The sequence below is a fragment of the Cupressus sempervirens genome, chromosome 6 (genome assembly GCF_028749045.1).
Source record: "Cupressus sempervirens isolate cs-2001-9-10 chromosome 6, ASM2874904v1, whole genome shotgun sequence".
NCBI classification, from domain to species: Eukaryota; Viridiplantae; Streptophyta; class Pinopsida; order Cupressales; family Cupressaceae; genus Cupressus; species Cupressus sempervirens.
Window position 1 is genome coordinate 596282914 of NC_143123.1, and position 17118 is coordinate 596300031.

The 17118-nt window shown below is 37.2% G+C and overlaps 1 protein-coding gene across 2 annotated transcripts in view; it reads left to right on the plus strand.

The window, feature by feature from the left end:
* Positions 1-428: 428 nt before the first annotated feature.
* The window catches only part of LOC149553656 (Rhodanese/Cell cycle control phosphatase superfamily protein), a 139942-nt gene continuing 123252 nt past the window's right edge, over positions 429-17118 (plus strand). Inside the window, exons 1-2 of one of the 2 annotated variants that reach the window (XM_089789057.1) lie at positions 429-634; positions 926-1061. In XM_089789057.1, the coding sequence (XP_089645183.1) occupies positions 609-634; positions 926-1061 (162 nt within the window). In that variant the 5' untranslated portion in view covers positions 429-608. Of the gene's footprint in view, positions 1062-17118 lie in introns of both variants that reach the window. The other variant, XM_089789055.1, reaches the window with a different exon arrangement.

Sequence of the window (17118 nt, forward strand, 5' to 3'; positions counted from 1 at the left end):
GACAGATGGAGACGACAAAAGGAAAGCTCAGACAGAGAGCTATATGCAGGAGACACATAAAACCCTAGCATAACAAAAAATCAACATCTACGAGCCCTATTGTTCAGGAACCAGATTTTAATCTCAAAAACTATATTGATCATCATATTGAAAAAATAATAAAACTTAATAACTACCAAAAATCTAGTCAAAAAAAATCAAATGGAGGAAGTCTTCGATAAAAGGAGTCCTATAACACCAAATGAAATGAACCAATTATCATTCAGATAAGTAGTTTAGATATAATATTAGAATAATAAATTAACTTTAGAAATATTTGATTAATTAAAAAATAGTTTGTTCTCATTGGTTGGTTGGTATTAAACTAATTCCCTAATTCTACGAATCCAAATAATATATCTCACTTCTTATGAAAAATAACACGTGCTTTGTTCTCCATTAACTCATAGGAGAATGTGACGTTCTCTTGGATTTCCCCGTTACCAACAATATCTCAAACGCAAGGATTGAAATGATTCAGTTTTCACAAGATTCACATCGTCTGCCTGAGCCGTGTCTACACAGAACATCAGAGCCAATGCTATTCATTCTGGTTGATCTGTAGTAGCATGTGGATGGAAGTTTTGAGCCTTAGGTATTCTACATTTCATTGCAACATGCCATCCATTCTCTTAACAAAATCGGCAACCTTCCAAACAAGCTGGAAAACCGATACACACTTGCCCCTTCTCCATCCAAATCACATTCTTAATAATAGTAATAACATCCGCTCCCTTTCTTCCTTTAACAGATTACTAGAATTCAAGAAAAAGGTTTCTTTAAAAAAGGGTAATTGTCTGATCGAGTCTCACAGAAATGGGATTCATATTGGAAAAGCCCTTGAATGTGGAGGTAGGGCTAACTTTCAATTTCCTGCTGAAAATAGGGAAGATGCTGGCCAATCTGTTCAAGCAAAAAAGCTGGCCAGCAGTGGCCTGGAATTTTTAGCTGTTAGCTTCTATCATTTTGTCAGGATTGAAGACCCCCAAGAGGAAGTTGCGAAACATCAGGAGTTTTTGAAGGTAGAAACACTTTGTGGCCATGTTTCTATTTGTGTATTATTCCAGACCTCTTATTTTACACATTTAATCTGCTGTATCTGGCTTTTTCATTGGAACAAAAGTACATTATTAGACCAAAGATCTAGGAATATGCCATAAAACATTGTATACAACACGACTGCAGTAATTAGGCTTAGAATCTCATCATTTGGATGCATATTGAGCTATGATATTTATTGATAAATGCTGAAGTGTGGTAATGGGGTGCCTTATATACCTCAAGGGTGAGCTTTAAAGCCCTTATGTTCCTGCTTAAGCATTCTCTTGTGATTGGTCGTCGTGCCTCTTCTCCTTTTACTATTCCTCTTAAATGGTGGATGTGGATAATTACAATGCTTTGGGGAGTAACTCGATCTCCTACTAACTCTCATTTCCTCCCCTGCTTTTTGGTGCTGTTATGTTGTGGCTTCTTGTTGAAGTGAAGGCCAATGGTCATTTGTTTTCCCTCCAATTATGTCTGTCTTAGCTTATGAGACTCTGTCATTTTTCATGTAATTGGTGTCTTTATAAACGCTGGTGCTGTAAAATTGTATTCAATTAGATTTAATCAATACAATACTCCCCTCAATGGGGATGTAGCCACAAGTTGTGGCGAACCACGATAAACATTGGTGTCTCATATATTTGAATTTCATCCGCTGTTTTTACTTTTGTATTTAATCCTATTCAATTGGTATCAGAGCATGGGTTGCGCTGGTTGGAAATTGTGGTTGAATTTCCGGAACAATGGAGGATGTGAGAGTAGAGAAATTTGCAGTACAGAGTTTCAGCCTTTGGAAGGTGCAGATGGAGTCACTATTAATTAAAAAAGATCTTGCTTTTGTGCTTGAAGGAAAGACAAAGAAACCAACGACAATGAAAGATGAATTTTGGGAAACTTTAGACAAGAAGGCAAAGCATCAATTGTACTTGGGCTGTCAAATAATATCCTCTTCAATGTCATAAACGAAAAGAGCACAAAGGCGGTATGGAACAAGCTTGCAGCCATTTATGCAATGGCATGATCTGCAAACAAGGTTTTCATCATGAATAAGTTATATAAACTCAAGATGAAGGAAAAGGCGGATTATCTCTAATCACCTCAATGAGTTTAACAGTCTTGTCAGCCAAGCAAATTCGGTGGGCATGGCACAAGATGATGAGAACAAAGTTGTTCTCTTATTATGTTCGCTACCAAGTAGCTGGGATAGCGTTGTGACCATTATTAGTATTTCAATTTCAAGCAAAAGTAAACTGGTTTTTGATGATGTTGCTTCCACTCTTTGGAGTGAAGATATGAGAAGAAGAAACCAAGCGACTTCATCCGATGATGCTCTAACCATGGTCAGCACCGAGAATAGGGGAAGAAGTCATTATAGATGCAATAATCATAATCGCAGATCTAAATCCGCTAATAGATCAAAGTCAAGAGGCAAAAATGAAGAATGCTGGTTTTGTGGTAAGGCTGACCACTCAAATTGAAATTGTCAGTCTTATAAGAAGGCACAAGAAAAGGTGCGAAATAGTTAAGCCAATACAGTCTATGAAAAGGATGATGGTATTTTAATTCTGTCAACATTTGACACCACTTCAGATTCTTGGGTGAGATTCCAGAGCCTCTTTTCATGCCTCTTCTTGTAGGGAATATTTTACAAACTATCAAGAAGGGCAGTTTGGGAAAGTGTTTCTTGGAGATAACAAGTCATGTGAGAAAGTTGGTAAAGGTGATATTATGTTGCAGCTGGAAGGAGGAGGCCAATGGTTGCTGAAAGATGTTTGCCATGTTCCCAAATTAGAGCAAAATCTGATTTCAGTTAGTCTACTATTTACACAAGGATACCATTCCTCTTTCCTTGTGGATGCTTGGAAGGTAACCAAAGGCTCCATTTTTGCCAAGGACAATAAGGTTGGAAGTTTATATATTTTTGAAAGTCCTATTGAAGTAGGAGCAAATATGACTGTTGTGGGCAGTGATGTGGCACTTTGGCATCAAAGGCTAGGCCACATGAGTAAGAAAGGACTTGAGGTTATGCTCAAAATGGATCAACTACCGGGTCTTCAATCAACAAACTTGGAGTTTTGCGAACATTATCTCTATGGCAAACAAAGACGGGTCAGTTTCTTGAAGGATGGACATGACATGAAGACTAGATCATTGGAACTAGTGCACTCGGATGTCTTTGGACCTACCAAGGTAACTTCTTTAGGAGGTGCAAGTTATTTTATTACTTTCCTTGATGAATGTACTAGGATAGTTTGGGTTTATATGATGGCTAGAAAATCTGAAGTGTTTTCTAAATTCAAAGTTTTCATAGCACTTTTTGAAAACCAAAGTGGTCACAAAATAAAATGCTTGAAAACAAAGAATCGAGGTGGATTTTTTTCGTTGGAGTTTGATAGCTTTTGTGCAGATAATAGCATTTGGAGGGTGAACGTTGTCCCCTTTACCCCTCAAGAAAATGGGGCAACAGAAAGGCTCAATAGAACCATTCTTGAGAAAGCTCGTTGTGTGCCTTCTAATGCTGGTTTGGGAAAAGAATTCTGGGCTGAAGCATGCGACACAACAGTAAACAAAGGCTCCATGGTTATTGCCAAGGGCAATAAGGTTGGAAGTTTATATATTTTTGAAAGTCCTATTGAATTAGGAGCAGCTATGACTGTTGTGGGCAACGATGGGGCACTTTGGCATCAAAGGCTAGGCCACATGAGTAAGAAAGGACTTGAGGTAATGCTCAAATGGGATCAACTACTGGGTCTCCAATCATCAAACTTGGAGTTTTTTGAACATTGTCTTTATGATAAGCAAAGGTGGGTCAGCTTCTTGAAAAACGAGCATGACATGAAGACTAGACCATCGGAACTAGTGCATTCGGATGTCTTTGGTCCTATTGAGGCAACTTCTTTAGGAGATGCAAGTTATTTTGTTACTTTCCTTGATGATTGTACTAGGAAAGTTTGGATATATATGATGGCTAGGAAATCTGAAGTTTTTTCTGATTTCATCACAAAATTAAATGCTTGAGAATGGATAATGGAGGTGAATTTTGTTTGTTGGACTCTGATAACTTTTGTGTAGATAATGTATTTGAAGGGTGAAAGTTGTTACCTTCGCCCTTCAAGAAAATGGGGCAGCAAAAAGGCTCAATAGAACCATACTTGAGAAAGCTCGGTGTATGCTTTCAAATATTGGCCTAGGCAAATAATTCTAGGCTGAAGCATGTAATACAACTGTGTATCTTATTAATTGGGGTCCTTCATCACGTTTAGATTTCAGAATTCTGGAAGAGGACTGGATGGGAAGAAGAGTTTCATACTCACATCTTCGGGTCTTCAGTTGGTAGGCCTTTGTTCATGTTACTAAAGAGAAGAGAAGCAAGTTGGATCCCAAATCACAGCCTTGCATATTTTTTAGTTATGGAGAAGATTCATTTGGCTTCAGACTTTGGAGTTTAACTGATAAGAAAATAATCAGAAGCAAAGATGTAGTTTTTAATGAGACTTCCTTTCCTAATGTGAAAGATGAGACCACAATCAAATATTATATTCCTCTGCTAGACATTGTCAACAATGGCAATAAAATTCCTCCCATCTCCTCACAAGACAATCCCATTGCAATTCCCAACCCATAATTTCTTCCTCTCCCACCTCTGTTCTGGCACAATCCCTGCTCTATTATCATCCTCTATATCAAAAAGCACAAGTTTTGATAATCTTAATTCACCCCAAGAAACCTTGGATGCCACGTAGGGATGACAACTTGGCAATAACAACGCTCAATTCATTGAAACATCTGCAGACCATAACTTGAATAATCGGCTCCATGATACACTTGGAAGCCACATAGAGTTTGGAATTTAGAAATGACAATACATTCATACATCCATTCATGGGTCCGAACATGAGTGATCAATTCTATGATAGTGTTCCTCTGTTTCATACATAGACTTTGCCAATCAATCATTGTAGGTCCCCTATTCAAAGCTCATGCAACAATGGAGCACAAACATCTTACATTAGGCATAGATCTTCTCTTCCACCCTTATCTGCAGAAACATGTGCGTGTGAGATTGACTCCATGCCCACGCCCACGCCCACACCCAATTCTTCCCTCCAACATGGCACAGAACTTGCTGCCCACCCTGTCATAATAGAGCACAAAATTGTGATTTGGCAAATTCTCACTGCCTGCGACAATCCCATATTTCTATGGTGGAATCTCTTCATGGTCAAAATAGAGCTCTTTGGCCCAAACTTTTTGGTGCAACACTGACTTCTAGCGTTGAACAGGGAATAAACCCACACCAAGCAGCAACTACACCAAGTAATGGCATTGACTCTGTTGCCCACGTGGATGGAATCACACACGTTGGACAAGGTAAGATGGTAGAGGAAGCATTACTGATACCGCCAAGGCATGGCTTGGTATCCCAATCCCCTTCTGTATATGTAGGCATTGAAAACGATGGACAATCCTACCTTCATTGCATGGAGGGATTGCCCAAGATTCTCCCATGATGGACATTTTTCTCTAGCAGTAGAAAAACATGCACACTAGTCACGTAATACAAGATAATGGTTTGGATGCCACCACATTCAAAATTGTGCAGCCCACGACAGACATAGACCACTCTATGTGGTCTAAAAACAACATGCATGCGGTCAATCTTGACAATCAATGTTCAATAGGAATTAATACATAGAACAATTTGGTTAAATCATTGTATACCTCTGCACATCAAACTCAACAGAAAGTTCACACATCTTCACCAGGGGCGAATGATGAATTGAAGAGAAGAAATTCTGAGAAAGAAGAAAATATTCAAGGGTTCAGAAAGTCTTTTAGATAGAGACAGATGCCTGCTAAATTCGTTGATTATGAGCTTCTCTTTGTTGAAGAAGCATAACCATTGATTTTGGTATTTAATTCTCAAAGCCAACAACCTACAAAGCTGCTCTCACAGATTCAAACAATGATCAATGGTAGGCTGCAATGCATGAGATGAAATTTTAATCAAGAATCAAACTTGGGATTTGGTTACTCTTCCACCAAATCGAAGACCAGTTAAGAACAAGTGGGTATACCGATTCATAGAAGGATAAAAGGTAGTAAACACTACAAAGAAAGATTAATAGTAAAGGGGTTTGATCAAGAAAAGGGGATTGATTTCAATGAAATCTTCTCACCGGTCTTGGGATTAACAGCTGTATGGGACCTTGAATTGGAGCAACTTGATGTCAAGACCACATTCCTACATGGTGATGTACGAGGAGTTGTATATGGAGAAGCCTCAAGGATTCGTCAATAAGGGACAAGAGCATCTTTATTGCTAACTAAATTGGAGCTTGTATGGATTTAAGCAAGCCCCAAGACAATGACACTTAAAATTTTATTACTTCATGGCTGAACAAAATTTCAGAAGGTGCAAACCAGATCCATGTGTTTATTTGAATAAACTTCCTAATGGTGAGTATGTTATTCTTCTTCTTTATGTTGACGACATGTTGGTAGCTGGTACAAGCAAAAGAATTGCTCTTGAATTAAAGGAGAAATTGGCAAGAAAGTTTGCAATGAAAGACGAGGGGCAGCTAAGAAGATTCTGAGCATGACAATCACTAGAGATAGAAGTAAGAAACAAATCACGTTGTCACAAATTTTTTTTATTGATAAAGTTGTTGAAGGGTTTGGCATGGTTGATGCTAATGTTGTTTCTATTCCTTTTGCTGGTTATTTCTATTTAAGTTATGAATTGTGTCCAAAAGCACAAGAAGAAAAGGATAAAATTCCTACGTGCCTGACATTGCTCATACAGTGGGAGTTGTGAGCAGGTTCATGACCATTCTTGGGAAGGCTCATTGGGAAGCATATAAATGGATATTGAGATATTTAAAAGGCACTTCTGATTATGTTTTATGTTTTGGTGGCAATAATGTTCAACTGCAAAGCTTTGCTAATTCTGATCTTGTTGGAGACTTAGATAAATGAAGGTCTACTATTGGTTACACCTTCATGTTTGTTGGAGCTGCTCTTAGTTGGCCTTCAAGGTTACAACATTCCATTGCTCTTTCTTCAGCTGAGGCTGAGTATTTGACTCTTTCTGAAAGTGCAAGGGAAATGATTTGGCTTCAGCAATTGCTTAATGATTTGAAATTTCAGCAAAGAGACTATAACTTGTTTTGTAACAGTCGCAGCGCCATTTTTGTGGCTCATAATCATTCATCTCAGCTTGGCTCTAAGCTCATTGACATACATGCTCACCTTGTTCGTCATGCAATTGAAGAAGGCAAATTGAAAGTTGCAAAGATAGACACAAAGGTCAATCCGACATATGTCTTGACAAAAGTTGCTGGCAAAGAGAAGTTTGAATGTACTAGGACTTCTCTTGGGCTTGTTAAGAAGTAAAGCAGCTATTAAGTAGGGTATTGGGTGATCAATTGCAACATCGATTGACCTTTAGGTGGGAGATTGTTAGCATGAAGGTCAACAGTCATAATTGTCATTCCCTCCAATTGTGTGTCTCTTCATTTTAGAGACTCTTCAATATGACTATGTAAATGAAAACTATAAATATGTTGCAGCTGTATCATTGTAATAAACTTGTTTTATCAATACAATACTCTGCTGAGTGTGGACGTAGCCACAAGTTGTGATGAACCACGATAATTTCGGTATCTTGTTAATTTGTGTTTTCTCTTGTCTATTAATTATTCATCTATTGTTTTCACTTTTGTTATTCAATCCTCTCAGTGCGTTGGGTTACATGGGGAAGTAATAGGCGTGACTCTTGTTTTAGACGACATATTTAAAGGATAAGCATTTTGGGAGTTATTATTAGTTTAGTGGCCAATTTATTATTAAATCATTAAATGTCTTATTATAAAGTTATAATTTAACTTTATAATTTCACATAAGTAGAGGGTTGAGTTATCATTGGAAGGGGCCATTTATTTAATTAATTCATGAAAGGCTATGCCAAGAAATTAATTAAAGTTTTGGGAGGAAATGATTATCATTTTATATTATTACAAATTCAAATATGATACCAAAAGTAAAGTTTCCATTTAAGTGAAAAGTGTGAGAAAGTTGCATTATAAAAGAGACTTAATGGAGAGAATTCATTCATTCTTGTCTATTGCTTTTTAATGACTTGTGAAATTTCTTGAGGGTTTGAAGGTTGAGAATTCTTGAGGACTAGTTCCTCTTGATCTGTGCATCAATTGCTGCTGTTGTAAAGCAATTGAATCAGTGTTCTGACTGTGAATTGAACATTTAATTTATTGCTGTTGTATAGTGAACTGATTTGTGACTTCAATCTGATTTTGGCGTCCAAGAAAGAGGGTTTCGTGTGTGAGATTTATTGCTGAAGCTGGAGTTGTTTGAAGATAATTTTTCTAAACTGCTGGGTGCCGCTATTCTACTGATTTGTGGTCATTGTTGCTGCCACTGGAGGGCTATTGAAGTGCTGCTATCATCCTTACTGGGCAGTGTTCAAGTTTACAGCTGGTGCGATTGCTTGAGGGTGAGACGTGGAGTCCCTTAGCAGCTTTATTACTGGGGCAGTTGCATTGCATATCAAAGCTATCACTCACTGAGTTGGTATGGGAATTTACTTGGTTCCGCTGCTATATATATTAGTCGCCAACAATATTTAGAGGTTTTCTATTTAATAAGTTAGATTGCATGCCAATTGTTTGTAAAAATGTCTGTTGGCTGTAGATGCACACTTAACATGTAAAAATTATATCAGTGCATTCAAATGTTTGAAAAGGATTGCATTTGTGTTCCGTTTCTTTAACTGGATTTTTTAATAATCATTTGCAAGCATTTAAACTTCATTTAAAAACATTTCAAGAAAACAAATACTGTCTGAGATTAAAGAACAACAAGATAGACGACACGTGAAGTGTTTGACAAAATGTCAAACATCTAAAAGTGAATCTAAAACTGAAACAATTTGATGTTTGTTAGAGTTAGAACCGGTTGGGGTTCTTACAATGACTCTTCCAAGATGGTAGCTAGAAATGCTTGATTTCATTCTGTAGACTTAGCATATACTGCGTTGGGCCATGCTGACTCTTCTCACTCGTAGGCATCTTTCACTCCCGTGGCAACTAATGTTGTAGACCTGACCCCTTTTGCAAAATTGTTTGGACGTCAGTTGGGGGATTCAAATCCAAACAATTTTTGCCCCCATGATACTGATAATACGCAAAAGAAACAAGGTATCATTGCACAATATGCAGACCACGGTAAAAATGATGTAATCCTATGTCAAGGAACCACGTGCCCCCTCCACATTGGTACCTCGTCCTCAGCACGGTGAAAGGAGCATTGAACCCACTATTGTAATTGGCATAAAGAATAATATTGTTGATGCACAAAAGGTGTTCTGTTATGTTGATATGTCAAAATTGCCACTATCATCAGTAGAATGTAGATTAAAAGCCAGAACAAGACAGTGGCATAATGTAAGTAAAAATTCAAACAATAATAAGAACTTGTAGACACATAAACACTATAGATAATGATGAATTGAATGCTTTTGCAAAATCGTTTGGACGCCAATTTGGGGATTCAAATCCAAACAATTTTTGCCACCACAATACTGGTAAAATGTACAAGAAACAACAGATCATTGCACAATATGCAGACCACGCTAACAATGATCTAAATTCTATGCCAAGGACTCACAGGTAACAATGATCTAAATCCTATGTCAAGGACTCATAGGTAACAATGATCTAACAATGATCAAGGTAACTTGTAGACCCGACCCCTTCTGCAAAAATCGTTTGGATGCTAGTTTGGGGATTGAAATCCAAACAATTTTTGCATGCATGATACTAGTAAAATGTGCAAGAAACAAGACATCATTGCACAATATGCAGAGTACGGTAACAATGATCTAAATCCTATGTCAAGGACCCACATGTCCCTCTCAATGCTAGTTGCTCTTTCTCAGCATGGTGAAAGGAGCTTTGAACGGGCTATTGTAATTGGCACAGAGAAGAATATTCTTGATGCACATAAGGTGTTCTATGGTGTTGATTTGTTGAAATTGCCACTATCATTAGTAGAATGTAGACTAAAGGCCAAAACAAGATAGTAGCATGGTGTAAGAAAAATCTCAAACAATAATAAGAACTTGTAGACATAAAACAATATAGATAATGATGACTTGAATGCTTCTATTTCTCGAAATCAACATTAAGTTCACACATATTTGAAGGGGGTGATCATGAATTGCAAAGAAGCCATTTTTAAGATGAAGAAAACATTCAAGAAATGAGGACATCTACCAGACAGAGAAGGCTTCTAGCCAAATTGTCTAATTTTGAGTTTCTATTTATTGAAGAAGTAAAACCGTTGCTTTTTGTTTCAGAATTCTCAGAGCCCACAAATTATAATCTGCACTCAAGGATACTAACAGTGATCAGTGGAAGGCTGCAATGCATGAGGAAATGGATTCCTTAATCAACAGCCAAACCTGGGATTTGGTTACTCTTCCACCAAATCGAAGACCACTTAAGAACAAGTGGGTATACTGATTGAAAGAAGAAGAAGGGGTCTGCAAACGCTACAAGGCCAGGTTACTTGTAAAGGGATTTGATCAAGAAAAGGGAATTGATTTCAATGAAATCTTCTCACAGGTTGTCAAAATGACAACAATTCAAATAGTTTTGGGATTGGCCGCTGTATAGGATCTTGAATTGGAGCAGCTTGATTTCAAGACCACATTCTTACATGGTGATGTGGATGAGGAGTTGTATATGGAGCAGCCTCAAGGATTCGTCAAAAAGGGACAAGAACACCTTTATTGCAGATTGAACCAGAGCTTGTATGGGCTCAAACAAGCTCCAAGAAAATGGTATTTCAAATTTGATCGCTTCATGGTTGAACAAAATTTCACAAGGTGTGAATTAGATCCATGTGTTTATTGCAAGAAACTTCCTAATGGTGAGTTCATCATTTTTCTCCTTTATGTTGACCAGATTTTGGTATCCAGTATAAGTTAATTTTTTTTTTCATGAGTTAAAGGAGAAATTAACATGAAAGTTTTCTATGAATTAGGGGCAGCTAACATGATTCTTGGCATGATGATCACTAGAGATAGAAGAAAGAAGGAAACCATGCTATCACAAAAAACTTACATTGATAAAGTAGAAGAGAGATTTGGTATGGCTGATGTCAAGGTGGTTTCTACTCCTCTTGCTGCTCATTTCTGTTTAACTTCTTATTTGTTTCCAAAAACACAAGAGGAAAAATAACTTATGGATAAGATTTCTTATAAATCTGCAGTTGGTAGTATTATGTATCTTGTGGTCTCTATTCCCCCCGACATTGCTTATGCGGTAGGAGTTGTGAGCAGGTTCATGAGCATTCCTGGGAAAGCTCATTGGGAAGTAGTTAAATGGATATTAAGATATCTAAAAGGCACTTCTGATTATGTTTTATGTTTTGGTGGCCCTAATGTTCAGTTGCAAGGTTTCACTGGTTCTAATCTTGCTGGAGATTTAGATAAATGAAGGTCTACTACTAGTTATAATCTTATGTTTTCTGGAGCTGCTATTAGTTGGGCTTTAAGGCTGCAAAATTCCATTGCTCTTTCTTCAGTTGAGATTGAGTATTTGGCTCTTTCCAAAGGTGCAAGGGAAATGATTTGGCTTCAACGATTGTTTAGTGATTTGAAATGTCAGCAAAGTGACTATGTTTTGTTTTGTGATAGTCGCAGTGCCATTTTTATGGCTCATAACCATTCCTCTCAATGTCGCTCAAAGCACATTGACATGCATGCTCACTTTGTTCGTCATGCAGTTGAAGATGGCAAATTGAAAGTTGTAAAGATAGACACAAAGGTCAATCCAACAGATATATTAAAAGTTGTTTTTACTTTTCTATTTAATCCTCTTTGTTTCTCTCACACACTTTTTTGATCTGTTTGTGATGCAAAGGAAATGGTGATGGACCTGATACAGAAGATAAGTTACTCAAATTTGGCATACAAACCCACTACCTCCCAAAGTGCTCAATGGTTTTAAAAGACTCTACTCAACTAAGGTTACTCTATATGCAAACCAGTGATAGACTTGATGTATTTGAGGTATATAAGGATAGATTAAAGTGGTTTCAAGGTTTCTAGACTTATCTCTTACAATGGCAAAAAATCTTCAAACTGGCCTAGAGGCCTAATGAATCAGCCTTGTAGCTCTGCAGTGACTTTCCCAAAACACAAGAAGAACTAAATCCACTTTCAAACACCCTTTTGGCCATTCAATAACATATCTCAAATTCAAGTATTGGTCTTTTGGACCAAATAGTAGTATTCTGCCTGCACCCCTGCAAACACACTAGAAACTTGATGATTTTACAAAGCAGCTACCACCTAGAAACATTTCCAAGGTCTCAACTCTTCGACAGTGTCTTAAAATGTCACAAAACCTCTAATCCTAAGAGGAATTAGACCCAAAACACTTGGAACCCCAAAGGCCCCAATTTGGTTGCTTCAAACCTTTGATTTAAGGGTTTCTCCAATCTCACCCTTCCAAGCCTTTCCTGGATCAATTGGTGATTGATTCACCATTCACTCCACTATACAAGACTATTCCAATCATAAAATAGCTATGTTATTCAACCCAAACTCCCGCTGCTACACTTGTGCCATCAATTTCAATGGAACATTCCCTGCCACAACCTGCAATTACACTTTGCATTCAATCTTCTGCAAGTTCCAAGTTAGATTCATATGGTACACGGTCAATAATCATCATTCCATGAATTCTAGGCCTTTGAGTCCATGGAATGGTTATTAGTTACAAATAAACTTCAAACTAAAGAAAGAAAACTTAGAAAATCAGTCTATTCCGCTGGAAATGAAGGTACAGTCATGTAAGATGACTTTCAAATCCTCCAAAACATGTAACAATGCCTTCCAATATCCTATTGAATCTTCCAAACCTATTCCAAATTATATCTCAAAATCAAAACAAGAAGTATCAATGCCAAGAACAATAGATTGCTGATTAATACTTATATTTCATTGAATCTTTGTTCCTGTCCGTACACTCCAGGCTTCATTCCCATACAATGGAGTCTCAAATATAAATAGGAAATCAAAACTTAACTAACCCAACCTCTTCCAACCAGTTTGAGGGATTAGTTAAGTGTTTAAACAACAAAAACCCCATTTCCCTCCTAAATGGCTACTAGCTGTTATCAATTGAATATTTGAATTTTTAAACTATGAAAATGAACTAAAACTTATTAAATTTGATCACTAAGGTGTCTCCAACATTTAGAAGACTTATTTGAAACACAACTAACCTCCTAGAACCTCCTAGACATATTGGGACACTAATGGTCCAAGATCCATTCATTTAATCCTTTCAAGGATATAAATTCATTCAAATGACATTTCATTGCATTAAACCATTATATGAGCCAATACATTATAATTGATATGATTTGCTTCATTTAGGATCCCTTTGACCTCCTTCAACCTCTAACTGCCATTAGGTATCTTCCATTCCTTCACAATCTTCATGGTTTGCTTGTTGTTCCTAGGTGCCCCTGCACTAGTTTGTTCTATTTTTGTATGACTTATTCTATTAGTAGTTTTGTATTCTCAGGCCTTCTCTTTTGGCATGATCAACTTGCTTTTTGCTTCCTTTTTTGTACTATTGGTGTTTTGTTTCCTTTTTTGTACTCTTGGTGTTTTCTTTCCTTTTGGCTTTGGCTTGGGGCCATCTTTTGTAATCCAAATTTCAAGATTAATATAAGTTTTGGTGTTACATGTTTATATTTTTAAAAGAATTTTAATTTCAACTCACCTTCAACAACTCCAACTTAAAGGACCTAAAGGGTGCTTTGGACATATGATGGTATGTTATAAAAACATGTCAATCTCCTCACTTGTAATGCATGTTTCTTTCTTTCATTCTATCTTTGTCCCCTTCTTTTGCATTGCCAAGTTGAGGGAGAGGATGATAAATGCTGTCACAACAGTGAAGTCATATCATATCTTCATGACTAAACTTGCTGCTCTACAATTTGTAGCATTGTCCATAATGACTAGAACAACATTTTGAAAACCTATCATCTCAATGGATTCTATTAGGATCTTCACAATGAAGTTTGCATTCTTCACTTGCTGCTCATAATCAATTGTCTTAAAAAATATTGCTCCTTTAGGGCATGTTACAAATTTAAGGGTACATCTTATAATTTTTCCATTCATCATAAAAAAATGGATATTTGTTTCGGCCCATAAATCTTTCATTGAATGCAGTGATGTTTTTATGAAGTGTGTTTCTTTTGCCGACAAGGTGATGCATACCTTGTCATACTTAGAATTGGTGTAACCCAGGGGTGTTTTATTGATTTCTAATACCATTTCTCTCCAATATGGTGACCTCACTAGGTTGAAAACAAAGTTCATTGGTGTAAATCTGTGAAACATGGCATGTTTGCCATGAATCAAAGTTGTTTTGGGGATGTGGGACACGAAGGGTATGTCCTCTTGCATAAGCACTACCATCCCTCAGTGGTCTCCGAGACATGCAAAAGTTTCTTGTCCTTGAGTGACAAAGTAAAATAAAAGAAATCTTTTTTTTCGTAATGCATTAGTTTTCCACAATTTGTAGGTGTGCATCATTTTGATTTAGTTTTGATGGTTGTTTGGCAGTTTTTCCTTGCCTTGTTTGTACTTTGTTCCTTTCTTTGTTTTGGCCTTGGGTTGTGTGGGTTTTCTTTTTTGGTTTTGTGCTTAGTTTGTTGACTTTTGAGGCTTTCCTTTTTGTTTTATTTTATGTTATATTCATTGTTTTTCTCTTCCTAGTTTTCTCATATTGTTTGTAGTTCCTTATGCTAGGATTAATGAGACAAAAATAACAAATACATGCAAATATAACCAATATCAGAAAAATAATAAATCACACAGAAGAGAACACAAGACACAAAGATTTAACGTTGTTCACCCAATCCCTTGGCTACATCCACCAAACAACAAGTCCAATATTCTTATTATCTAGTGATTACAATCTATAATCCCTTACAACTCAATACCGCTAGAAGAAGCTACAATCTCATCGTACATTATGAAATCCCTAACCCTAAGTCATTTTATACAAGTGTTTTGCCGCTTACAAATTAGGGCTAGAAAAAGCTGACTGATAGAAAAATATAACTTCCGATGCCTTTTACAATAGTAAATTCATTTTAGGCTTCTAGGTGTTGCCCCTTGAGCCCACCCTATATTATGGTAGGGAGCGCTCTTGGGGCCGCTACCCTTTAACCTCGCTTTGGGCGTTGCCCCTTAACCTCACTTTGGGCGCTGCCTCAAGACCCCACAAGGGGCATTGCCCCTTGACCCCTAGGGCATGGGGCACCCCCATAGTAAAATTTGGGGGGAAATCGTGCCGAATGAAGGGAAAAATTAACCCCCGAGTCTAATTAGGCTTCACATCACAACACCTTAACCCTTGCCTTTTTATGTTGCCTTGCTTTTCCATTTATTCATTTTCACTCTTCTAGCACTCTCTCATCCTTATGATGCATCATAGAGTATGATCCAAAATACTAATGCAAAGATGAACACACAATCAAAGCTAGAAAAAATCTCCAATCAATCATTTTTTCGCTTGATCCAAGATGTTAGGGCTGAACCCTAATGGCTATTGGATCTTGTCCCCCCCTTCTCATGCCTAGAATTTGTGTAAACCTAAAGGTGTTTGATTTAATTGCTGGCGCATTCTCTCCAATATGGTGACCTAACTAGGTTGAAAAAAAACCAATTAGTGTAAATCCATGAAATGTGGGAATCCGTTTGCCTTGAATCCTAGTTGTTTGGGGATGGGGGAACAGGGAGGGTACATCCCCCTGTTGAATTACCATTGGGATCTTGGGGAAGTGTCCCTTGATCATCTTGGGGACCTACAAAAGTTTCCTGTCCTTGGGTGGCAACAAAAGTAAAAAAGTTTTTTTTTTGCTCATTCTAAAGGCCTAGGGCTGAACCCTAGTGGCCAATGTCCCCTGCCCTCCAAACTCTATGAACTACAACTTTCTCATATTTACTTATAAATTTATAATTTCATTTCAACAACTAAGTTGAAGATGAGCAAGAGAGTGAGTTAAAGAAGGAAAGAGTGTGATTGAAGTGTTGCAAGTGGAAGAGGGGTGAAAAGGAGCAAGAAGAAGAAGCATTATAAACCAAGTTGGAAGGACTCTTCCAAACAAGGCAGGATACTATGACTGTTTTAATTTCTTTTTTGCCTATTTTTGTAAGTTTCATTTTCAAAATTTAGTTCTAATCATTGACATGTTTGCAAGTGCATATTTGTAGATTCATTGCTATTTTCATGGTCCCATTGTTCATATTGTCATCATGATTTAATGTTGAAATATAAATCTTGTTTTCAAATTTGTCAAACTAGGGTGAAGCTTTTAGAATTGTAAACCTATAAAATTATATTGTTTATTGTAGTCATAATGAGCTCTTGTGGCTTAAGTGAGGATGATGTTGAGGATTGTATTTAAAGTATTGAAACTGAATATGCTCCTTAGGCTAAGGTGGGTGACCTTGACGCTGACTTGAAACTCAAACCACTACTTCCATGGCCAGTGCAGCTGTCAGTATAGAATCCCCATTCACATCATTGGCAAAGTATGATGCTATGAAGAAGAATATGGAACCCTAGCTTCCATCTCTACAACATCCAAACATCACCCTTTCCAAATTATAAGTGTTAATAAAAGGATAAAAATAAGTGCCCTCGTAGATAGTGGGCAACTCACAACTTTATTGATGAAGGCTTGGATGCAAAAATGAAATTAGAAACAAAGGATTTTAAGGGTTTTAAAGTAGCTTTGGCTAATGGGGCCTTTGCCCCTTGTACTAAAAAATAAATTCCACAACTAAGCATTACCTAGGGAAAGCATCCAATCAAAGAAGATTTCTATGTTATAAATTTGGGAGATGCTGATGTAATCTTGAGCACCACATGGTTGCACTCGTTGGGACATTTCTAAGTAGACTTCCGAAAAGTG